The sequence below is a fragment of the Dermochelys coriacea genome, chromosome 15 (genome assembly GCF_009764565.3).
Source record: "Dermochelys coriacea isolate rDerCor1 chromosome 15, rDerCor1.pri.v4, whole genome shotgun sequence".
In the NCBI taxonomy this organism is placed as follows: Eukaryota; Metazoa; Chordata; order Testudines; family Dermochelyidae; genus Dermochelys; species Dermochelys coriacea.
In genome coordinates this window covers 33111866-33129756 of record NC_050082.1, presented here as the reverse complement: position 1 = coordinate 33129756, position 17891 = coordinate 33111866, and the positions used below count along the sequence as shown (strand labels likewise).

Genomic DNA, 17891 nt, shown 5'->3' with positions numbered 1-17891 from the left:
AGGCTTGAAACTTAGGCCCAGATTCACAAAGATATTCAACTGCCTAAATCCCAGATTTAGGCCAAAATTTTGAATTTAGACACCTAAATCCCAGTTTTGGCTCCACTGCGATCCACCAGACTTCTGCCAAACCCAGTAGGGGTCTAAATTCATATGGTGCCTACTTTTTCAAGGTAAAGGTTCCCTAGGCATCTGTTTTTCTGCATCTCAGCATGTGTGCTGTAGCCTCCCTCTAGAAATCTGGATGTCTATCTCTTACTTAAGCCCCAGAGCAATTCACAAATGGGGGGAAGATAGGTGTTTGCCTTCTAACCCAGTAGCGGCTTAACCACTAGACTACAGAGTCAGTCTCTCTCTCTGGCCCAATGACTATTTAAGTATTTATCCACAATGGAACAGTCATTGAGCGCAAGAGGGAGTGAGAAGGATATTGATAAACTGGAGAGAATTTAGAGAAGAGCCATGAGAATGATTACAGGATTGAAAAAATGCCTTATAATGGTATATCAAGGAAGTCAAACTATTCAGTTTAAAGAAAAGGTTAAGGGTTACTTGATCACAGTTTATAAGTACCTACATGGGAATAAACATTTGATAATGAGCTCTTCAATCTAACAGATAAAGGTATAACAAATTCCACTCAGTGGAAGTCAAATTCAGACTGGAAATAAGAAGCACTTTTTCAAGGGAGGGCAATTAACCATTGAAACTATTTACCAAGGGGCTGTGGGGAATTCTCCATCACTGGAAATTTTTAAATCAAGATTGGATGTTTTTCTAAAAGATCTGCTTTTGTTCAAACAGGAATTACAGTAACTCCTCACTTAAAGTCGTCCAGTTAATGTTGTTTTGTTGTTACATTGCTGATCAATTAGAGAACATGCTCGTTTAAAGTTGTGCAATGCTCCCTTATAACATTGTTTGGCAGCCGCCTGCTTTGACCACTGCTTGCAGAAAGAGCAGCTGGGGAGGAGCAGGGATGTGGCGCACTCAGGGGAGGAGGTGGAGAAGAGGTGGGGCAGGAGCAGGAACTTTGGGGAAGGGGGTGGAATGGGGGCAGGGACTTTGGGGAAGGGGTGGAATGGGGATGGGGCAGGGGTGGGAAGAGGCCGGGTCGGGGGGGTCGAGAGGAAGTTGGCGCCTATGGCTCCCCTAAGTTCCCTGTGCAGCAGCTTCCCAGCAAGCTATCAATTGCAGGGCAGTTCAGCTGTCCCTCCCCCCACTGCCATGTGCTGCTCCTGCCTTCTGCCTTGGAGCTGCTCCCGGGAGCCTCCTGCTTGCTGTGGTGCTAATGTCAGGGTGTCCCCTCCTCCCCAATTCTGTACCCATCTCTACAGTATCAATACAGGGCTCAGGACAGAAGGAGCTTGCTGGCAGCAGCTGCTGTCTCAACTTGCTGATCTACTTTAAAAGGCAGTGTACTTAGAGTGGGGTCAACGTACTTAAAGTGGCAATGTGCGTCTCTCTCTCTCTCTCTCTCTCTCTCTCAAAGGGTGTGTGTCTCTGTCTCTCTCTGCCATGCCATCTCCCCTCCCTCCATTCCTGGTGCCTTGTAGAGTGAGGCTACATTAACAACGTGTTAAACCTTAAGGGTTCAGCCAAGTGCTAGTTCATCATTTAGCAGTAAGGCTTTCCCTGGGAAATATCCCATCCTCTTCCACACTCTGACTCCACCACCTCAACCAAGCTTCACAATTATCATTGCTGTGTACAGTATTAAATTATTTGTTTAAAACTTATACTGTGTATAGGTATGTATATGTGTGTGTCTGTGTGTTTATATATGTATATATATATATATATACTACTACTTTAAGCTAAACGATGTTAAGCGAATCCAATTTCCCCATAAGAATTCATATAAATAGGGGCAGTTAGGTTCCAGGGAAATTTTTTTTTGCCAGACAAAAGACTATATTTTTATATACCTGTGTGTGTGTGTGTGTGTGTGTGTGTATAATATATATATACACACACACATGCAAGAAAAGTTTCTCTGTGTGTATATATTATGTGATAGACCCAGGCCTGTTAGGTACAGCAGAGTAGTAGAAGGCAAATATACCGATGACCACTGGATAAGCAGTTTTCTGTTCCCTGACTGACCAAAGCCTAGGGCTACTCCAGGCTAGGGTGGACATGACTCCAATTAACCTGCAAAGAGTCAAGTGAGGCTGTTAAGCTAATGTGAACACCTGACTGTAATTAAGGCCCCTCTGATAGTATAAAAGGGCTCACTCCAGTCAGGCTGAAGAGAGCCAGGAAGCCAGAGGAGAGGAAGTGTGTCTGAAGGAGTGGGTAGTGAAGACACCCTCAGGCCACTGGAAAGGGAGCCCTAAGGTAAGGGTGAAGAAGGCATTAAGAGAGAAGTGGGAGAGCTGTGGGGAAGTGGCCCAGGGAAATGTAGCAACTCTGGCAGTGAAAGGTCGGCTGCCAACAGCTGCTGCCATTAGGGTCCCTGGGCTGGAACCTGGAGTAGAGGGCGGGCCCGGGTTCCCCGCAACCCGCCACCACAGAAACACCTCCTGGGAGGGGAAGACAGGCCCCTCTCAGGACAGGAGACTAAACTGTTCTGGAACAAGCCTGTAGGGACAACAGAGACTTTTCCCTGGTCTATACTAGACGTTGAGGTCGAATTTAGCAGCGTTAAATCGATTTAACCCTGCATCCGTCCACATGACGAAGCCCTTTTTTTCGACTTAAAAGGCTCTTAAAATTGATTTCCTTACTCCACCCCCGACAAGGGGATTAGCACTGAAATCGGTTTTGCTGGGTCGAATTTGGGGTACTGTGGACGCAATTGTTCTCTCACCAATGTCCTTGCTGGCTTATGATGAAAAGGGCTCAGTAGACTGTAGCCCTGGCCCTAGAGAGAAAAGAGCTACATGGAGGGTCGCAGTGAGCCTCTGAGGCTAGCATGAACCACCTGGAAGCGCGGGACCCACGGGGACAAGGTCGGAGCTCTGACACAATATATATATATATATATATATACACACACACAGACACACATGCAGGTATATAAAAATATAGTCTTTTGTCTGGCAAAAAAAATTTCCCTGGAACCTAACCCCCCCCCCCCATTTATATTAATTCTTATGGGGAAATTGGATTCGCTTAACATAGTTTAGCTTAAAGTAGTATTTTTCAGGAACATAACTACAACGTTAAGCGAGGAGTTACTGTAATTCAGGGAAATTCTCTGGCCTGTGTGCTACAGGAAGTCAGACTACATGATCATATTGGTCCCCTTCTGGCCTCAATCCTATGAATCTATAAAACTCTCAATAAAATCACAAGAATTAGCAAAACTGAGACAACCAGTAATTCTGTTTTATATCTTTCCCTTAGCAGGAAGGGACTCAGATTTTATTTAAACAAGAAAGTATTTAAATGGTCCCAATATTCCCTAAATCTGTTTAATCTCCTGCTTGCTCACATGCACACTCTCTCTCCACTCACGGATAAGGTGCTCATCTCCCAATCTATACTCTCCCAGAGAGAATCAAAGTCTCAGCAATTTTTTCATGCACTGCTCTGCTTTCTAAAACTTAGGTTATGTCTACACTACAGCGGTGCAGCTGCACTAATGCAGTTGTGCCACTGTAGCTTCTGGTGAAGGTGCTCTAAGATGATGGGAAAGAGCTTTCCTGTCATCTTAATAGCTCCTGCCTTTGTGAGAGGCAGGAGAAGCTCTCCCACCAACATAGTGCTGTTCACACTGGCACTTTGGTCAGTATAACTTGTGTTGCTCAGGGATGTGGGTTGTTCACACCCCTGAGTGACACAAATTATACTGAAGTAATTTGTAGTGTAGCAATAGCTTTAGATTATCCAGTCAGGGAACAGAAATAACACCATGTGACCTGCAGACCAATGCTACAGTGCTAAGCAAATGATGAATTACAAATGTCGATGCAAAAAGTTATCATACATTGAAAAGTCTTTTTCATAAAAGCTGAACAATTGCAAATAACAAACAAATTCATAAAGAATCTAGTTTCCTTGCAAATGGAGAGGGAGCTACATTTCCTGAATAGATTATTTATTGTGAATTATTTGCTCAGCTCTAGTATTGGTAATGTGTAACGGGGATGAATGATTATCCTTCAGTGGGCTATGCATTGAAATTAAACACCATCAGGAGTTCTTCTAAAATTGACACAGAATGTTACATTTCCATCTAATTCAGTTCTGTTGCCAAGGTGCTTAACTTTTTTTTTTTTGATGGCTCTTTAACACTCGTCTCCAACATTGGTTTCATCTGCTATTTTATCTTTTTTACAGACAAAATAATTGGAATCAAAAACTCAACCAAAATCCTGGAGTTTCAGCTACATCAGAACAAGAATTAGTGCAACTTCAGAGGATAGGAAGTTTGTAATCAGAATACAACCAAAGAACATCAAGACAACTGTCTACAGTAAGCATAGCTTTCTCTACACCAACCTGGAGTATAACTTTTGCCATGGAAAGAAGAGGCACATAGGATATCGGGAGAAGACCAGTTCCCTGACACCAAGAACGGACAAATGGGCAGATAGGGATAGAGAGAGACCTGTGCAGAGTCGCTCTCCCTCGCCGGCACCACAGCAGCCTCCGGCATTACCACCAGAGCCACAAACACCCACAGGTGAGGTGCTACCCCTCGCCCGGCACTAGATGGATGACTTTGCGGTACCATCAACCCAGGAGGTGTATGCTTCTGCTAAAGACTTGATGACTCTGCCAGTACTGAGTCCCGCTAAGGTGCCTGAAGCAGCACCACCTGCGCCGCCTAGCAGCACCGAATCCACTACTTTCAGGCCAATCTCAAGACTGGCCTCTAAGGGAAAGACTCTGTTTATTACCTCACCAGAGATGTCCCCGTGGCACCGGTCCCTGGCGCTGGGAGGATCATCACCGCCATGGTCACCTCAGTCATCCAGCTCTCCTTCTTCTTCAGAATCAGATTTGGGGTCCGACATCTCAAGGCACCAGCACCGTCGCTACTCCCCACACCCGTCTCTGACGTCAGGAGTCCCAGCAGCCATGATGCCTCAAGGCGCCTGGTCCGTCGGTCCCAGCATCATTCCAGTGGCCCTTTTGGAACCCCTGGGGGTTTCCCTCACGTCAAAGTACCAACTCGAAGCGCTCCTATTCAGCGTGGTCAGAGATGAAAGCAATGCTGGGGATGCACCGACATACTCTTGAGTCAAGCTCCAGGGTCAACGCTGGACCCGGTTCCAGTACCAGTCCCAGCACCGAATCTGCAACACATCCCAGTATCGAGGCAGATGCCAGTACTGGTACTGGCCAGCAAGTGCACACTGGCCAGGAGGAGATTCCCTTGGACACTAGGACAGCGCATCCCTCCTCCTCGTCCTCACTGGAGGACGAATTAATGCTTAAAGGGTCTTCTCCTCCCCAGGATCACCTGAGAGTCTACCAGGACTTAAGCAGGTGGCATCTAATTTGGTTCTCCAGGCGGAGGTCATTAGGGAACCATCTGTTGGCTTCCTGGACATTCTGATGGCCGCAGCCCCGGCAAGGTCGCTCTCCCCTTGCACAACTGCATTATAGGCCCAATAAAGGCCCTCTTGTAAAACCTAGCATCCCTCCCTCCCACTGTCAAGAGAACTGAAGGAAAATACTTTGTACCAGCCAAGGAATGGGAGTTTCTACTTTCCCACCCCATGCCTGGGTCTCTCATCATAGGAGCTGCTAACAAGAAGGACCGTCAAGGCAACATGGAGTCAACTCCAAAGCCAAGGGAGCCTAAAAAAATGGACCTTCTGGGAAGGAAGGCCTATGCTTCAGGAGGACTCCAACTTGCTCATAGCGACCCAGAAGGCATTGCTGGGTCGCTATGACTATAACATGTGGGAAGGGATGACTAAGTTTAAGGATAAACTTCCCCAGGAAAACCCAGCAGGAGTTCTCAGGCCTGGTGGAAGAAGGCAAGACCATTCCCAGAGTCACCTTACGGGCAGCCCACATCAGTCACTATGCACAGGAGCTATGGCTGCAAGCATCAGCATTCCCACAAGAAGTCCAGCAAGCAATGCAAGACCTGCCAATCAAGGGGCCCTGGCTTTTTTTTTTTTTTTTTTTTTAAACAAACTGATGCTAGGCTCCACCATGTTAAGGACACCAAAGCAACTCTGAAGTTCCTGGGTTTGCAGTCCCAGTCTCAGCCCAGGAGACCATATAGGCCTTATCAGTTTGGCCGCTTCTATCCTCACCAGAGATACAACCAGAGCAGACGAAGGAATAGAGACTCTGGGTGCAGGCCACATCCACCTTCCTCCTTCTCAGTGCAGCCCTCTCAACTGGCCCCTTGTCTGCAGCCCTTTCAACTGGCCCCTTGTCATTTGGGTACCTCAAAGCACTCATTTTGGTGGGTTTGTCAAGGCCAGCATATGAATCCCACTCTCTCACGATCCAGTTACCCCTATTTTTTCCAACCATCTTTCCCACTTCCTCGAGGCCTGGAAAAGGGTCACTTCCAACCGCTGGGTCTTTAAACACAGTGGAGTCACCTCCAACCCACCCCCCTTCCCCATCCCTCTTCAGGAACCCTTCTCACAAGCTTCTGCTATAGCAGGAAGTTCAGTCCCTTCTCAGTCTGGGGGCTGTGGAAGAGGTTCCACCACCTCTAAAGGGAAGAGGGTTCTACTCCCATTATTTTCTGATACCCAAGGCCAAGGGGGGTCTCTGGCCCATCGTAGACCTGTGCCGCCTCAACCGGTTTCTCAAAAAGCTGAGGTTCCGCATTGTCTCCTTGGGTTCCATTATCCTGTCTCTGGATCCAGGGGATTGGTATGCTGCCCTCGACTTAAAAGACACATTTTCATATATCAATTTTCCATGGCCACAGAAAATATTTGAGATTCATGGTGAACCAGGGCCATTACAAATTTGTAGCCCTGCTATTTGGCCTTTCGGTGACCCTGAGAGTCTTCACCAAATGTATGTGGGTGGTAGCAGCCTTTCTAAGAAGAGGAGGAGTCCATGTATTCCTGTACCTCGACGACAACTGGCTAATTCAGGGCAAATCTCAAGAGCAAGTGAAGTGGGACATTGCCGTCATCCAAACAACCTTCAAGTAGTTGGGCCTACTTACCATGTGCAGAATTCGACACTAGTCCCCACTCAGATAATAGAGTTCATCGGGGCAGTCCTCAACTCCCAGCTGGCAAAGGCCCTCTTCCCCGGGGATCCCTTCTGAGCAATCTCAGAGCTAGTCTACTGCATGCAGGCCCATCCCATCACGACTGACCTGCTTGAGTCTTCTCGGCCACGTATGGCATCATGCACGTATGTGGTGCATCATGCAAGGCTGAGACTCGGACCTCTCCAAGCCTGGCTAGCTACCCTCCCTCAAGGTACCCCCTACACAGGGTGATTATGCTGCCCTCACACATCCTCAGCTCCCTATCATGGAGGCTAGACTGTAAGGTGGTCTGTGAAGGGATTCCCTTCACAAAATCTCAACCATCTGTGCACCTGGTCTCCGACGCTTCAGTGCTGGGTAAGAGAGCCCTTTTGGGGGTGCTCAAGACTCAAGGACATTGCTCCACAATGGAGCTAGCTCTCCACATCAATGTCAGATTGCTCAGAGCAGTCAGTCTCATATGCCAAGAGTTTCTGCCTCATATTGCAAACACGACAGTATCAGTCCTCACAGAAAATAGGTCAGCCATGTATTATATCCACAGAAAGGGCGGAGCCCATTCTTCCCCTCTGTGTTGGGAAGCAGTTTGCCTATGGGCGTTCTGCATCACATGTTCTATTACAATTGAGACTCCATTTCTGCCGGGGGTACTGAATCAGTTTGCAGACCGCCTCAGCAGATCCTTCTGCACTTACCATGAGTGGTCCTATGCTGAGATGTCGCACTGAGCATCTTCCGCATGTGGGCTTTTCCCACCTAGATCTCTTTGCCACATGTTCCAACAGAAAGTGCCAGCAGATTTGCTCTCTGAGGGGCCACAGTCCAGGCTCAATGACAGGCATGTTTCTGCTGAACTGATCACATCATCTGCTCTATGCCTTTTTGCCCGTTCCGCTGGTGCACAAGGTGCTGACAAAAGATTGAGCAGGACTGAGCTTGGGTCATCCTGATAGCTCCAGCATGGCTCAGGCAATATTGGTACACCTCACTCATTCATTTCTCTCACGAGACCCTGATTGAGCTGCCTCTGTACCCAGCCCTGATCTCGCAGGACCACGGTCCGTTGCTCCATCTGAACCTCAGCTCTCTTCATCTGACAGCATGATATCATTGTGGCTGAATCCTGATGAGCAAGCTTGTTCGGAGCAGGTCCAGAAAATTCTCCTGGACAGAAGGAAGGCTTCCACAAGGTCCACTTACTGTGCAAAGTGGAAAAGTTTTTCCGTCTGGTCATTGGGTTCCACCGATGCATTCTTCTATTCAACTCATTTTGCACTACCTCCTGTCTTTGAAAATACTGTGCACATATTGCTGTGCTAAAGGGTGTATGCACCCCGTGTAAACAAAAGGTGTGCGTGTGTATGCGGGGCAATAGATCAGCAGAGAGAGTTCCACCAAATGCATCCGATGAACTGAGCTGTAGCTCACGAAAGCTTATGCTCAAATAAATGTGTTAGTCTCTAAGGTGCTACAAGTACTCCTTTTCTTTTTGCGAATACAGACTAACACGGCTGCTACTCTGAAACCAGAGAGAGTATGGAATCGTAGGAGGTGAGTGTATGTTTTAATTAGTATGGAGTTAAGCAGCTGAATTTTTGTCAGTAAAAAGAGGCTTTGTCTGTACTTATTCCCATCATCTTGTGGGAAAATACCATGTGCTTTGTGTCAAACTCTCTCTGAACTCAACTGAAATTTCACTTGGCTCGAGGGAGCTCAGGTGTCGCTGACAGCTGGAACGCAGAGAAGTATCAGGTTTCAAAGGAACAACGAGGACGTTCAGCTAATCTGATGGATTTGATGGCTGTGCATTTCTAACTTTAGTGAATTGCCTAGTGAAACCGAATCAATAACAGATCCTGAGAGGATAAAGAGAGGTAAAAGAAGGAAGATTTGTGGAATACGGTAAATGATTAATTTAGGATTTTTAACACTGAAAAGGGGCGACAGAAGCTCACTGTTGCGCTAATGGGATAGGAGAGGAGGCTTTTCTGAGCTAGAAATTATGTCCATCTGTATGAAACCTTCCTTATGCCTTTAGGGAATCTGAGTCCCAGCTTCCAGCTTGTTCCCGAACGGGAGGAAATAAGGCGGATCAGGCAGGGCCAAGGGGCTGCAGCAGGTTGGGGTATTAGTTTTCTGTTCTTTCCTGTCACATGGCCCGTAATTGGATCCCTCGCTCTGCTGGGGGCTGCAGTTGCAGAGCAGATGCTGTAGGGTGTCTCTGCTATCGCTGTATTTCCCCTTCCCTGCACCCCAGCACAGAGCACCCGAAGCAGGAGGCTTCGTTCCCTGCTGTGCTGGATGAAGGAGCCAAGCCGGGACCTGCTGCCTGCCCTCGCCCATGGAGTGTCCCGCAGCCACCGTGGCACTCGCCCTCTCGGGATTGGCGCTGACTTTCTGCTTTGAGCGGCTCTATTCCGGTGAGTGACGTTTGGCTACGCCCGGAATGTCTCGCACGGACTGGGAGTAGCCGAGGGACCGGGCTCTTTCACTCGGAGGCTCGGAATAGTCGATGTTGTAAAGCTGGACTTGGCTGGCTGGTATAGCTCACCCAGCGGCTCCGGAGGTCACTTTGCCCCTTTGGGACGGGTCGCTCTGTATCTGCACCCAGGATGCGCTCAGCTGCAGGATCCCGAAGCTATTCCCCTCTCCTCCTTCCCCCGCAGATTTGATACAAAGCTCGGACTAATTTGTTTGCAGCTGGGAGGTATTTTTTCATGGCTATTCGCTGCACCTGGCTGATTGCAAACCCTCTTGCATTGAGTGTGGGGATTATGTAAAGAATCGGTCTGAGACAGGAGAGTCTGTGTGGTGTGTATATACAGAGAGAGAGACAGACAGACAGAAATGAGAGATACTGAAACTGTTGCATTTGGCTCTGAGGCTGAAGAAATGTTAAGTGAGCAAAGGAAAGCAACATGAGTCTTCTCCCAGCTCTGCACAGCTGGGGGTACCCGAAGGGAATGAGGAGCATGCTGAGCGGTAGGAGCAGCTAATCCCTAGGAAATGAGACAAATTACATTAATTTAGGGCTGTGTCAGACCAGCAGAGCCAGCCTTTGGGAGGCACCAGGCTTTCCTCTTCCTGAAGAGTGACGATTGAATTTTCTGTTTCTGTAAATGCTTTGTTGTGTTCAGGTTCTTAATCCCACCCACCGCCCTGACATCGCTATAGCCTCAGCATTTACTAATTAGTTCCTTATTGTGACACTAAGAATTAGGCAAAACATTTGTAATTTCATTGACATCAATAAGTGAAGTGTAAATGTTTTAAATATCTTAAAATCTCCTTGCTTATGACGGTCAAGTGGTAAGCAAGCATTTATGCAGCTCCAACTACAAGATCCCAACAACTCAGCCTGTGGATGTTTTCTGGGATTCTCCATCGAGAAGGCTTTGTATGCCGTGGGCTTCCCTTCAGGTTACACTCCTACACTTTTCAGAGTAGCAGCTGTGTTAGTCTGTATTCGCAAAAAGAAAAGGAGTACTTGTGGCACCTTAGAGACTAACAAATTTATTTGAGCATAAGCTTTCGTGAGCTACAGCTCACTTCATCGAATAGCTCACGAAAGCTTATGCTCAAATAAATTTGTTAGTCTCTAAGGTGCCACAAGTACTCCTACACTTATGTCACTATATAACTTCTTTACAGCTGGGCTTGAATTGGGGAAGGTGTTATAGGTATGTGAGGCTGAGGAGTTATGGATGCTTTTACCAGACTCACCTCTTATTTGGGTTGGTTGGGAAAGCCTGCCTGAGAGCAGAGGGAGAGATGTTTATGTTTAGAGAAATAATTGGTGCCACCTCTTTTTCTTACAGTCTGGGTCCTGCTGCACAGACAGAGAGTGAGGTGTGTCACCCAACCCCCATTTTGCCAGTGTCTTGTTAACATGAGAGAGACCTGTCCCTCCAAGGCAATGTGGCATGCAGGCTATTAGCTTCCTGTTACTGACAACTGTCAGAGCTACTGGGGCCGCCTGGATACATGATGAATTTTCTGCTTAAAGATCATTTTTCTGCAGTGTTTCATTTTCTTTTTATAATTATTCCTGGTTGTTATTCCCCACCTGAAATCATTATACTGTTTGTGCTGGCATAAAACCATCTTTACAGGAACTAACTGATGTCACACACAGCAGATAATGGGATGAATTCTACACTCACACTTGCTGGCCTTAAACTGAGTGGAGAAATTGACTTACTTACTTTAGCTGTGACGAAACATCTAACCAGCAGTGACTTTGCTTTGATGCAAAGATGACTGCTAGAGTTAAGGTTACAAAAGAGTTTCTGTGACAGTCCCCTTTTTTTATTTGCATGCAACTTTTTAACCTCTAAATCAGTTTTTAGGCTGAAATTTGTGCAGACTTGGCCTATACCTGCCACTGATTTTTTTGATTTGTAAGGAGCAGAACGTGAGCGAGTGTGTTTCCAAATAGCAATCATAGATAATTGAAAATATGGAATGAGCTGACAGCTGCACAGATGGGGCAAATCTAGCCCTTCTGAGTGCCCTCTGGCTGTGGAATCATTGCTGCACAAAGCAGGTGTTTACTTCCTTTGTTGCTTAGAGTGCTACTTCATTCACACTTCCTGTGGGGACTTGGCATGAGAAGATCCATATTATGTCAGAACTTCTTCCCGCAGGAGGACTGCATGTGAGCTAGTAGACAGTTACTTCATGGCCTGGGGGGGAGGATTCCATTCCCACACACACCTAGACACATCTGCCCAACATCTGGCTTCATTCATTGTAGACTTTAAAGATGGATAGGCTCACATCCAAGAGTAGGTAGTTAAGTGGGCAGCTATTTAGTTATAGAAATGTACACTCTTGCTGCTGAAGCAGGAGGTTACTGTAAACTTGAGAGGATTCATAGCAAAGGGTGATGGATCTTTTAAGCACAGCAAGCTGCTAAAGTTCTGACAAAGGAGATTACAACACTTTGGCAGCTCTACAAGTATATTAACTCTCCAGCAAGGGCCTTCAAAACTTGCTGCACCAGCAAAGACTGCAGAGTTTTTAAACTGCACCTCTTAGTTTTTATTTTTAACATTAAATCCCAGAGAAATTAAATGTGACAAACTAGGGCCTGTAAAAACAATTTAGGGTTAGGAGTATAGTACTCCAAAGTCATGAAATTACACTGCCGGAGAAACATTTATGTTTGTAAGTTGGTGTATGGCACATTTTTGCTAATTTATATTTCTTTTCTTTGTTAAATGTAATTTTTCATACATCACTGCAATAAATACAGAACTATAGAATACAGAGCATATGCATCATGGCTGAGCTGATGTTGTAGGAGAAACCTTCACTTTGGGAATTTCATGATATGGAATACTTCATCTGAGTACTGTCACTGCAATAACAATTGCTTTTTAAATTTAATGCTGTTTATTTTCATTTATTATTTTTCTTCTTCCCTTCTCTACTATGCCTTACACAGTCTCTTCTAAGACAAATGTTTGATCCAATAATGTTAAAATTTGAATCCAACCACAATGTTCAGTTGAATTTGAAATTGGGATGAGTGAACTCATGCTACTTAATGTCAAGGGAAGAGCTGCATTTGTTGGCAGAGGACTCAGTGCCAGAGGACTCAGGACTTCTTCCCTTCCCCCTTATATTCAGTATGGAAGCTTGTTAATGCCAGATGGAATGTGGTCTCTTGGAGCTGTATTTTTAATATTCATTTTCAATTTCTCCATCTTAGGTCTACATGGTTTATAAAGACAGGTTTCAGAGTAGCAGCCGTGTTAGTCCTTATTCGCAAAAAGAAAAGGAGTACTTGTGGCACCTTAGAGACTAACAAATTTATTAGAGCATAAGCTTTCGTGAGCTACAGCTGAGATGTAGCTCACGAAAGCTTATGCTCTAATAAATTTGTTAGTCTCTAAGGTGCCACAAGTACTCCTTTTCTTTTTATGGTTTATAAAGATGTTGTTATTTCTGCCCTTCCTGTTGCCAGATTTGGCCTATTTTTCCTTTCTCTAGTCCCACTCCACTTAACAATGCTGGAATCAGCAGCTTCCTGTTTTCCTCCCACTTGAATCTCCTGATCTTTTTTGCCTTATTTTCTTACTCCTTCTCTCGCAGCCTCCCATCCCTGCAGTGAATGGGGAAATACTCTGTTTAGACTCAATACAGCATTTCTAACCACCTTGAGAGATGGTGAAGTATTCAACGAAGATACTTCAGCACAGCACACTTGTACATCAGCGCAAGGGGCAGGTAAATAAAAATCTACATGTTACTGGCACAATTTCCAAGGGGTTGAGTTTTCTGGTTTTCCACCACACTTGGACGTGGAACTATATTTGAAAACAATGCTATGTTAAGAAGCAGCAAAGAGATTACTCAACTCTACCTAAAGATGTGTTCTGTGTCAAAGTGATGTCTCCCTTACTTCTAGTCCAAAGAATCACAAAGCGAGTCTGAATGAGTCTATCACCTTGAGGTTGATCATCCAAGAGGTGCAAAACCAGAGCTGCTACAGCACTTTTTATGCATTATAGATAAAAAAACAATGTTTGCAAAATACAATTTTTAATTTTAACGTCTAAAATGCCTCCTGTGCTCATAGGCTAGTTTGCCTGTATCATAACACAATATGCAGTGCAAAATTTTTAACCAAAACACTCACAATATGCAAATGAACTGCTGGTATTCAATCTATAAAACTGCATCTTCCAGGAAAATTATTGGTCTGGTAAAAATATTTTTAATAATGACCACAGAAGCCATATTTGTCTGTTTGATCTCCTGAAGTGTCTTCTGGTTTTAATCAGTGTTCCCACATAAAATACAGTGGAAATCTACGATAACAAAACCCCTATTCCTATGTCCGTAGGGCAACAACTAGGCTCTCTTCTCAGGAAGGTAAGTTTGTGTTCTGGCCCTTCAATCCCTGGGCCCCAATCTCTATTACTATTGGGATGTCTTGGCATCAGTTAAATGGTTTCAGTTCTTCTCTCCATAATTTTACTCTTTCATTAAATGTTTGTTGTTTAATTATATCCTTTCAATCAAATTACAGACTGCAACATCTGGTTAGTGCCTGTAACTGTTGCCATCTGCACCTAGATAAAGCTCTTTTCATTTAAGGAGGATTGCTCAAGTTCCAAATTGCAGTTTAGAAACAGTTTAGTTTGAGTGGAGCGTAACTTAAAAGGAACTTCTTCAAAGTCTCTGGGAGATGCCCTGCTTGCTGTGATGTATGCAAGAGTGATATACAGTATCCTCTCATCCTGTTCAGCAGGAGGCTTTAGCTGCCACGTGCATATACACACATGCACACGCAGAAGGAGTCCAAGCACTAAATCTGCACTAAGTATCTGGCCACCAGTTGCCAGACCAGTCCCCCCTAGAATGTAAATTGGCTCCACGATCTCACTTCCTGCTTTTAGAAAGCTGCTGTCACTGTGTTATTCTCTTCACAAACTTTATTGAATAATTTTAATAAGAATAAACCACCACCAAAACTGTCAATTCAGCTGTGGGAAATGTAGGACCCTAAATGCTCTGTCCTTGCCCCATAGGGGGCTCTTACAGGCTAATGTTATAGACATTGCATTACTATTGTATTGAAATCTAAGATGGAGATATCTGCTTCCTTACTCTCTCTCTTTCTTACTGCCCTCTCCACCATAGCCATCGCTGACTGGCTGATGCTCTGTACATGCCCTGGTTTTTTTTTTAGAATAAATTATCTGGCACCAATCCAGAATTCTTGGCACCTTCCTCAAATAAAAACAAAACACTAGAAATTCTGACACTTTTCAATAAAATACTTTGAATCAGCAAGTTTCCAATTCTAAATTTTCTAATTAAGTGTTAAGAAACTAAAGACACTCACAAGAATATTCTAAGACTTGACTTAGTTCATACTGCAACCTTCAGCCCTTTCATCCATGAGCCTTGACATCCATTCTTGCAGGTATTTATTTAACGATAAACATTGCAGCATGCTCATAATGTTTACAAAATCTCACATTTGTTGATAAAGGAGGGATACAAGTTTGACAGTTAGGAACGTCTTTAAATAAAGCACCCTGTTTATTGCTCCCTCTCCCTATAATAGAAGGGACTGTACCTAGGGTGAGCAGATGTCCTGTTTTTATAGGGACAGTCCTGTTTTGGGGGACTTTTTCTTATATAGGTGCCTATTACCCCCCACCTCCTGTCCCGTTTTTTCACAGTTGCTATCTGGTCAGTCTAGCTCAAGTGTCTCCACTGATCTAAGAAGTGGTAGTCTGGAGTGGGGAGAGAAACACGATCCTAGTAAGGGTCTTGCACCAGGTGGTTTTAAATTAAAACCAATACCTTGAACTCCACCCAGAAACTTACTGAGAAGTAGTGCTGCTCTTGGAATATCACTGCTATATGTTCTCTGTGTCACACACTTTGCAATGGGCAGGCAGCTACATTCTGTGCTACCTTAAGTTTCCAAATAGTCCTAATGAGTAATCCCATGTGGAGCACAAGGCAGCCATCTAGACCCAGGGTGACAGAGGCCTGGATAATGGTAGTAAGGTCCCCACATTGGAGAAGAAAGGTCACACATGTCTAATCAGAGACAGATGGAAAAAAACTCTTACTGGCTTCAGCTGCTATTTGATGTTCCAAAAGCAGCTCTGGCTCTAATAAAACTCTTAATTTTGAACCTGAATCACATAAAGCAGACACTCTCTCCCTGCATGAGGTACAGCTATCACTACACTCTCTTTTGATTTTTTCCCCTCCTGGCCCACCAATACCTTTTTGACTTATCTGGATTAAGCCTTAACCAGCTCACCCTCATCCACTTTCAGACTTCGTAAATATAAAGTGGGTTGCTTGTTCCATTGTACTAGGGTGGTTGGATATGATGAAAACAGAGCTGAGTGCTGTCAGTACACTGCACACTCCACCAATGTTTTCTCACTGACTTGCCTAGGAGTTTCATATATACACTGAACAGACCTTCCAGCTGTGAATAATCAGAACCACTCAAGTAATTCCATCCATATCTAATAGTGACTGTATACACCCCAATAAAATATCATGGGCAAAGGTATCAAAAGACAGCTGATGGATCTAATATTATCAGCATGGATACATTATTCTCATCCACCAATAGATGATGCTCTGCAACCAGTGCAGTTTCAACTTCAAACCTAGGCCTGAAACCTAGCAGACAAAGATCCAAGAAATATGAGGACTACAGAAATTTCCAGAGTTGATTTGCCACAGCCTTCTCAATGAACTTTCTCCAAAAACTGGCACTTTGATAGAGGTCAAGCAATGGTTTCTTAAGCAGGAGCCAACAATGTCTTCCTTAAGGATGATGGGCATTATTCCCTTTTTCTTTTTCTTTCTTTTTAAGAGAGGCACTGACAATTGTCCACAACAAAAAGTTCATTGCTTCTCCACTGGCCTTCAACAGCCACAAAGGACATGGCTCCAATTCACAGGTTTGGGCAGAAAGCAAACTTAAGTCCTCCAAAACCTCAGGGAGCAAGACTGGCTGAAATTCAAACAAAATGAACATTAGTCCCTTCAAACCATTTCTCTGTTGCTAATTAGTTCTCAGTCTCAGTAATTTTTGTCCTCAAAGTAACAAAAGCTCTTTACAATGAGAAAAACACAGCTCTCTAACTGAGAAGAAGCAGACCAGATCCACCAAGCCATCAACTGCCTGGAACAGGTCTGCTGTGCAGACTAGAAGGAAAGTAATTTCTTTGCTGCCTACATAGCCATGAGAAAAGGAGTACTTGTGGCACCTTAGAGACTACTCCCTTTTCTTTTTGCGAATACAGACTAACATGGCTGCTACTCTGAAACCTTACATAGTCATGATGCACTATTGAGAATTCTATATGGCGGAAATTATCAGATTCATCCAAGGACTTCTGCCAACAACATTGACTCACCTCCCCCCTCATTTCACTTTTTGCAGGCCATCTGTAAACCATACTGACTTGATAAAACCACCTTTTTAGGGACCGCTGTTGCAATGGTGGAGAACTAAAAGGGCTGTAGTATATTTCTATCAGTCCATCAGTAGAGTGATGCTCTCTGGAATTTCTCAGGCTCTTTTGGCTTTAGAGAACAGACCATCAAAACAGTCACTTCCTGTCATGGGGACGGTGTGCATCAAACAAACTGTGGAAGACAATAGTCCATGCATGACTTAGGGGAACTTTCATGTTTCTATCTGTATTCTGAATACTAGATACAGAGTGACACCATTAGGGCTAATGTCATGCTCATCATGGCAGCTTGAGTTGGGGGTGACATCAATATCTATTTTATGTGAAAGTCAGCTTTGCTCTGCCATGCCTTGGAAGGCATGATTTGGTGCTGGAGTGTGTATATCTACATACTAGGGTTGAACAAGAATGTTGTCCCACTTTATATATCAGTTTTCCAATTTTTTTAGCAACCTGTATTAAACTGTGTTTTATTACTATAGAGTTTTGTTAAACATTTGATGAATCACTTCAAATTTGATATTTTATTTATACAAAAAATATTTTTGTGAATGATAATTCACAGATTAATTCTGCATTTTTAAGCATGGAGTTTTCTGCCTTTGATTTTTAATGGGTAAAATTAATATATTTGTTATGGAAAATTAGAAATACCTTTTGATCATAAGTAGTTAAAAAAAATATAATAGCATTACTGAGAAGTGTTGGGTTTTGAATCAATTTGACAAATTATATTGATTTTTCAGAATTATAGAGTGGCA

At 44.3% G+C, this 17891-nt stretch overlaps 1 protein-coding gene across 11 annotated transcripts in view; it reads left to right on the top strand.

Moving 5' to 3' along the window:
• KREMEN1 (kringle containing transmembrane protein 1) overlaps positions 1-17891 on the top strand; it is a 136678-nt gene that overhangs the window by 66323 nt on the left and 52464 nt on the right. For 6 of the 11 annotated variants that reach the window (XM_043497767.1, XM_043497770.1, XM_043497769.1 and 3 more), the window contains one exon: positions 13256-13390. The exons of 1 other annotated variant lie outside the window; for it this stretch is intronic. In XM_043497767.1, coding sequence (XP_043353702.1) covers positions 13256-13390 — 135 coding nt within the window. Of the gene's footprint in view, positions 1-4287; positions 10680-13255; positions 13391-17891 lie in introns of those variants that run through there. 4 more of the 11 variants (XM_038372995.2, XM_043497774.1, XM_038372997.2 and 1 more) reach the window with 4 other exon arrangements.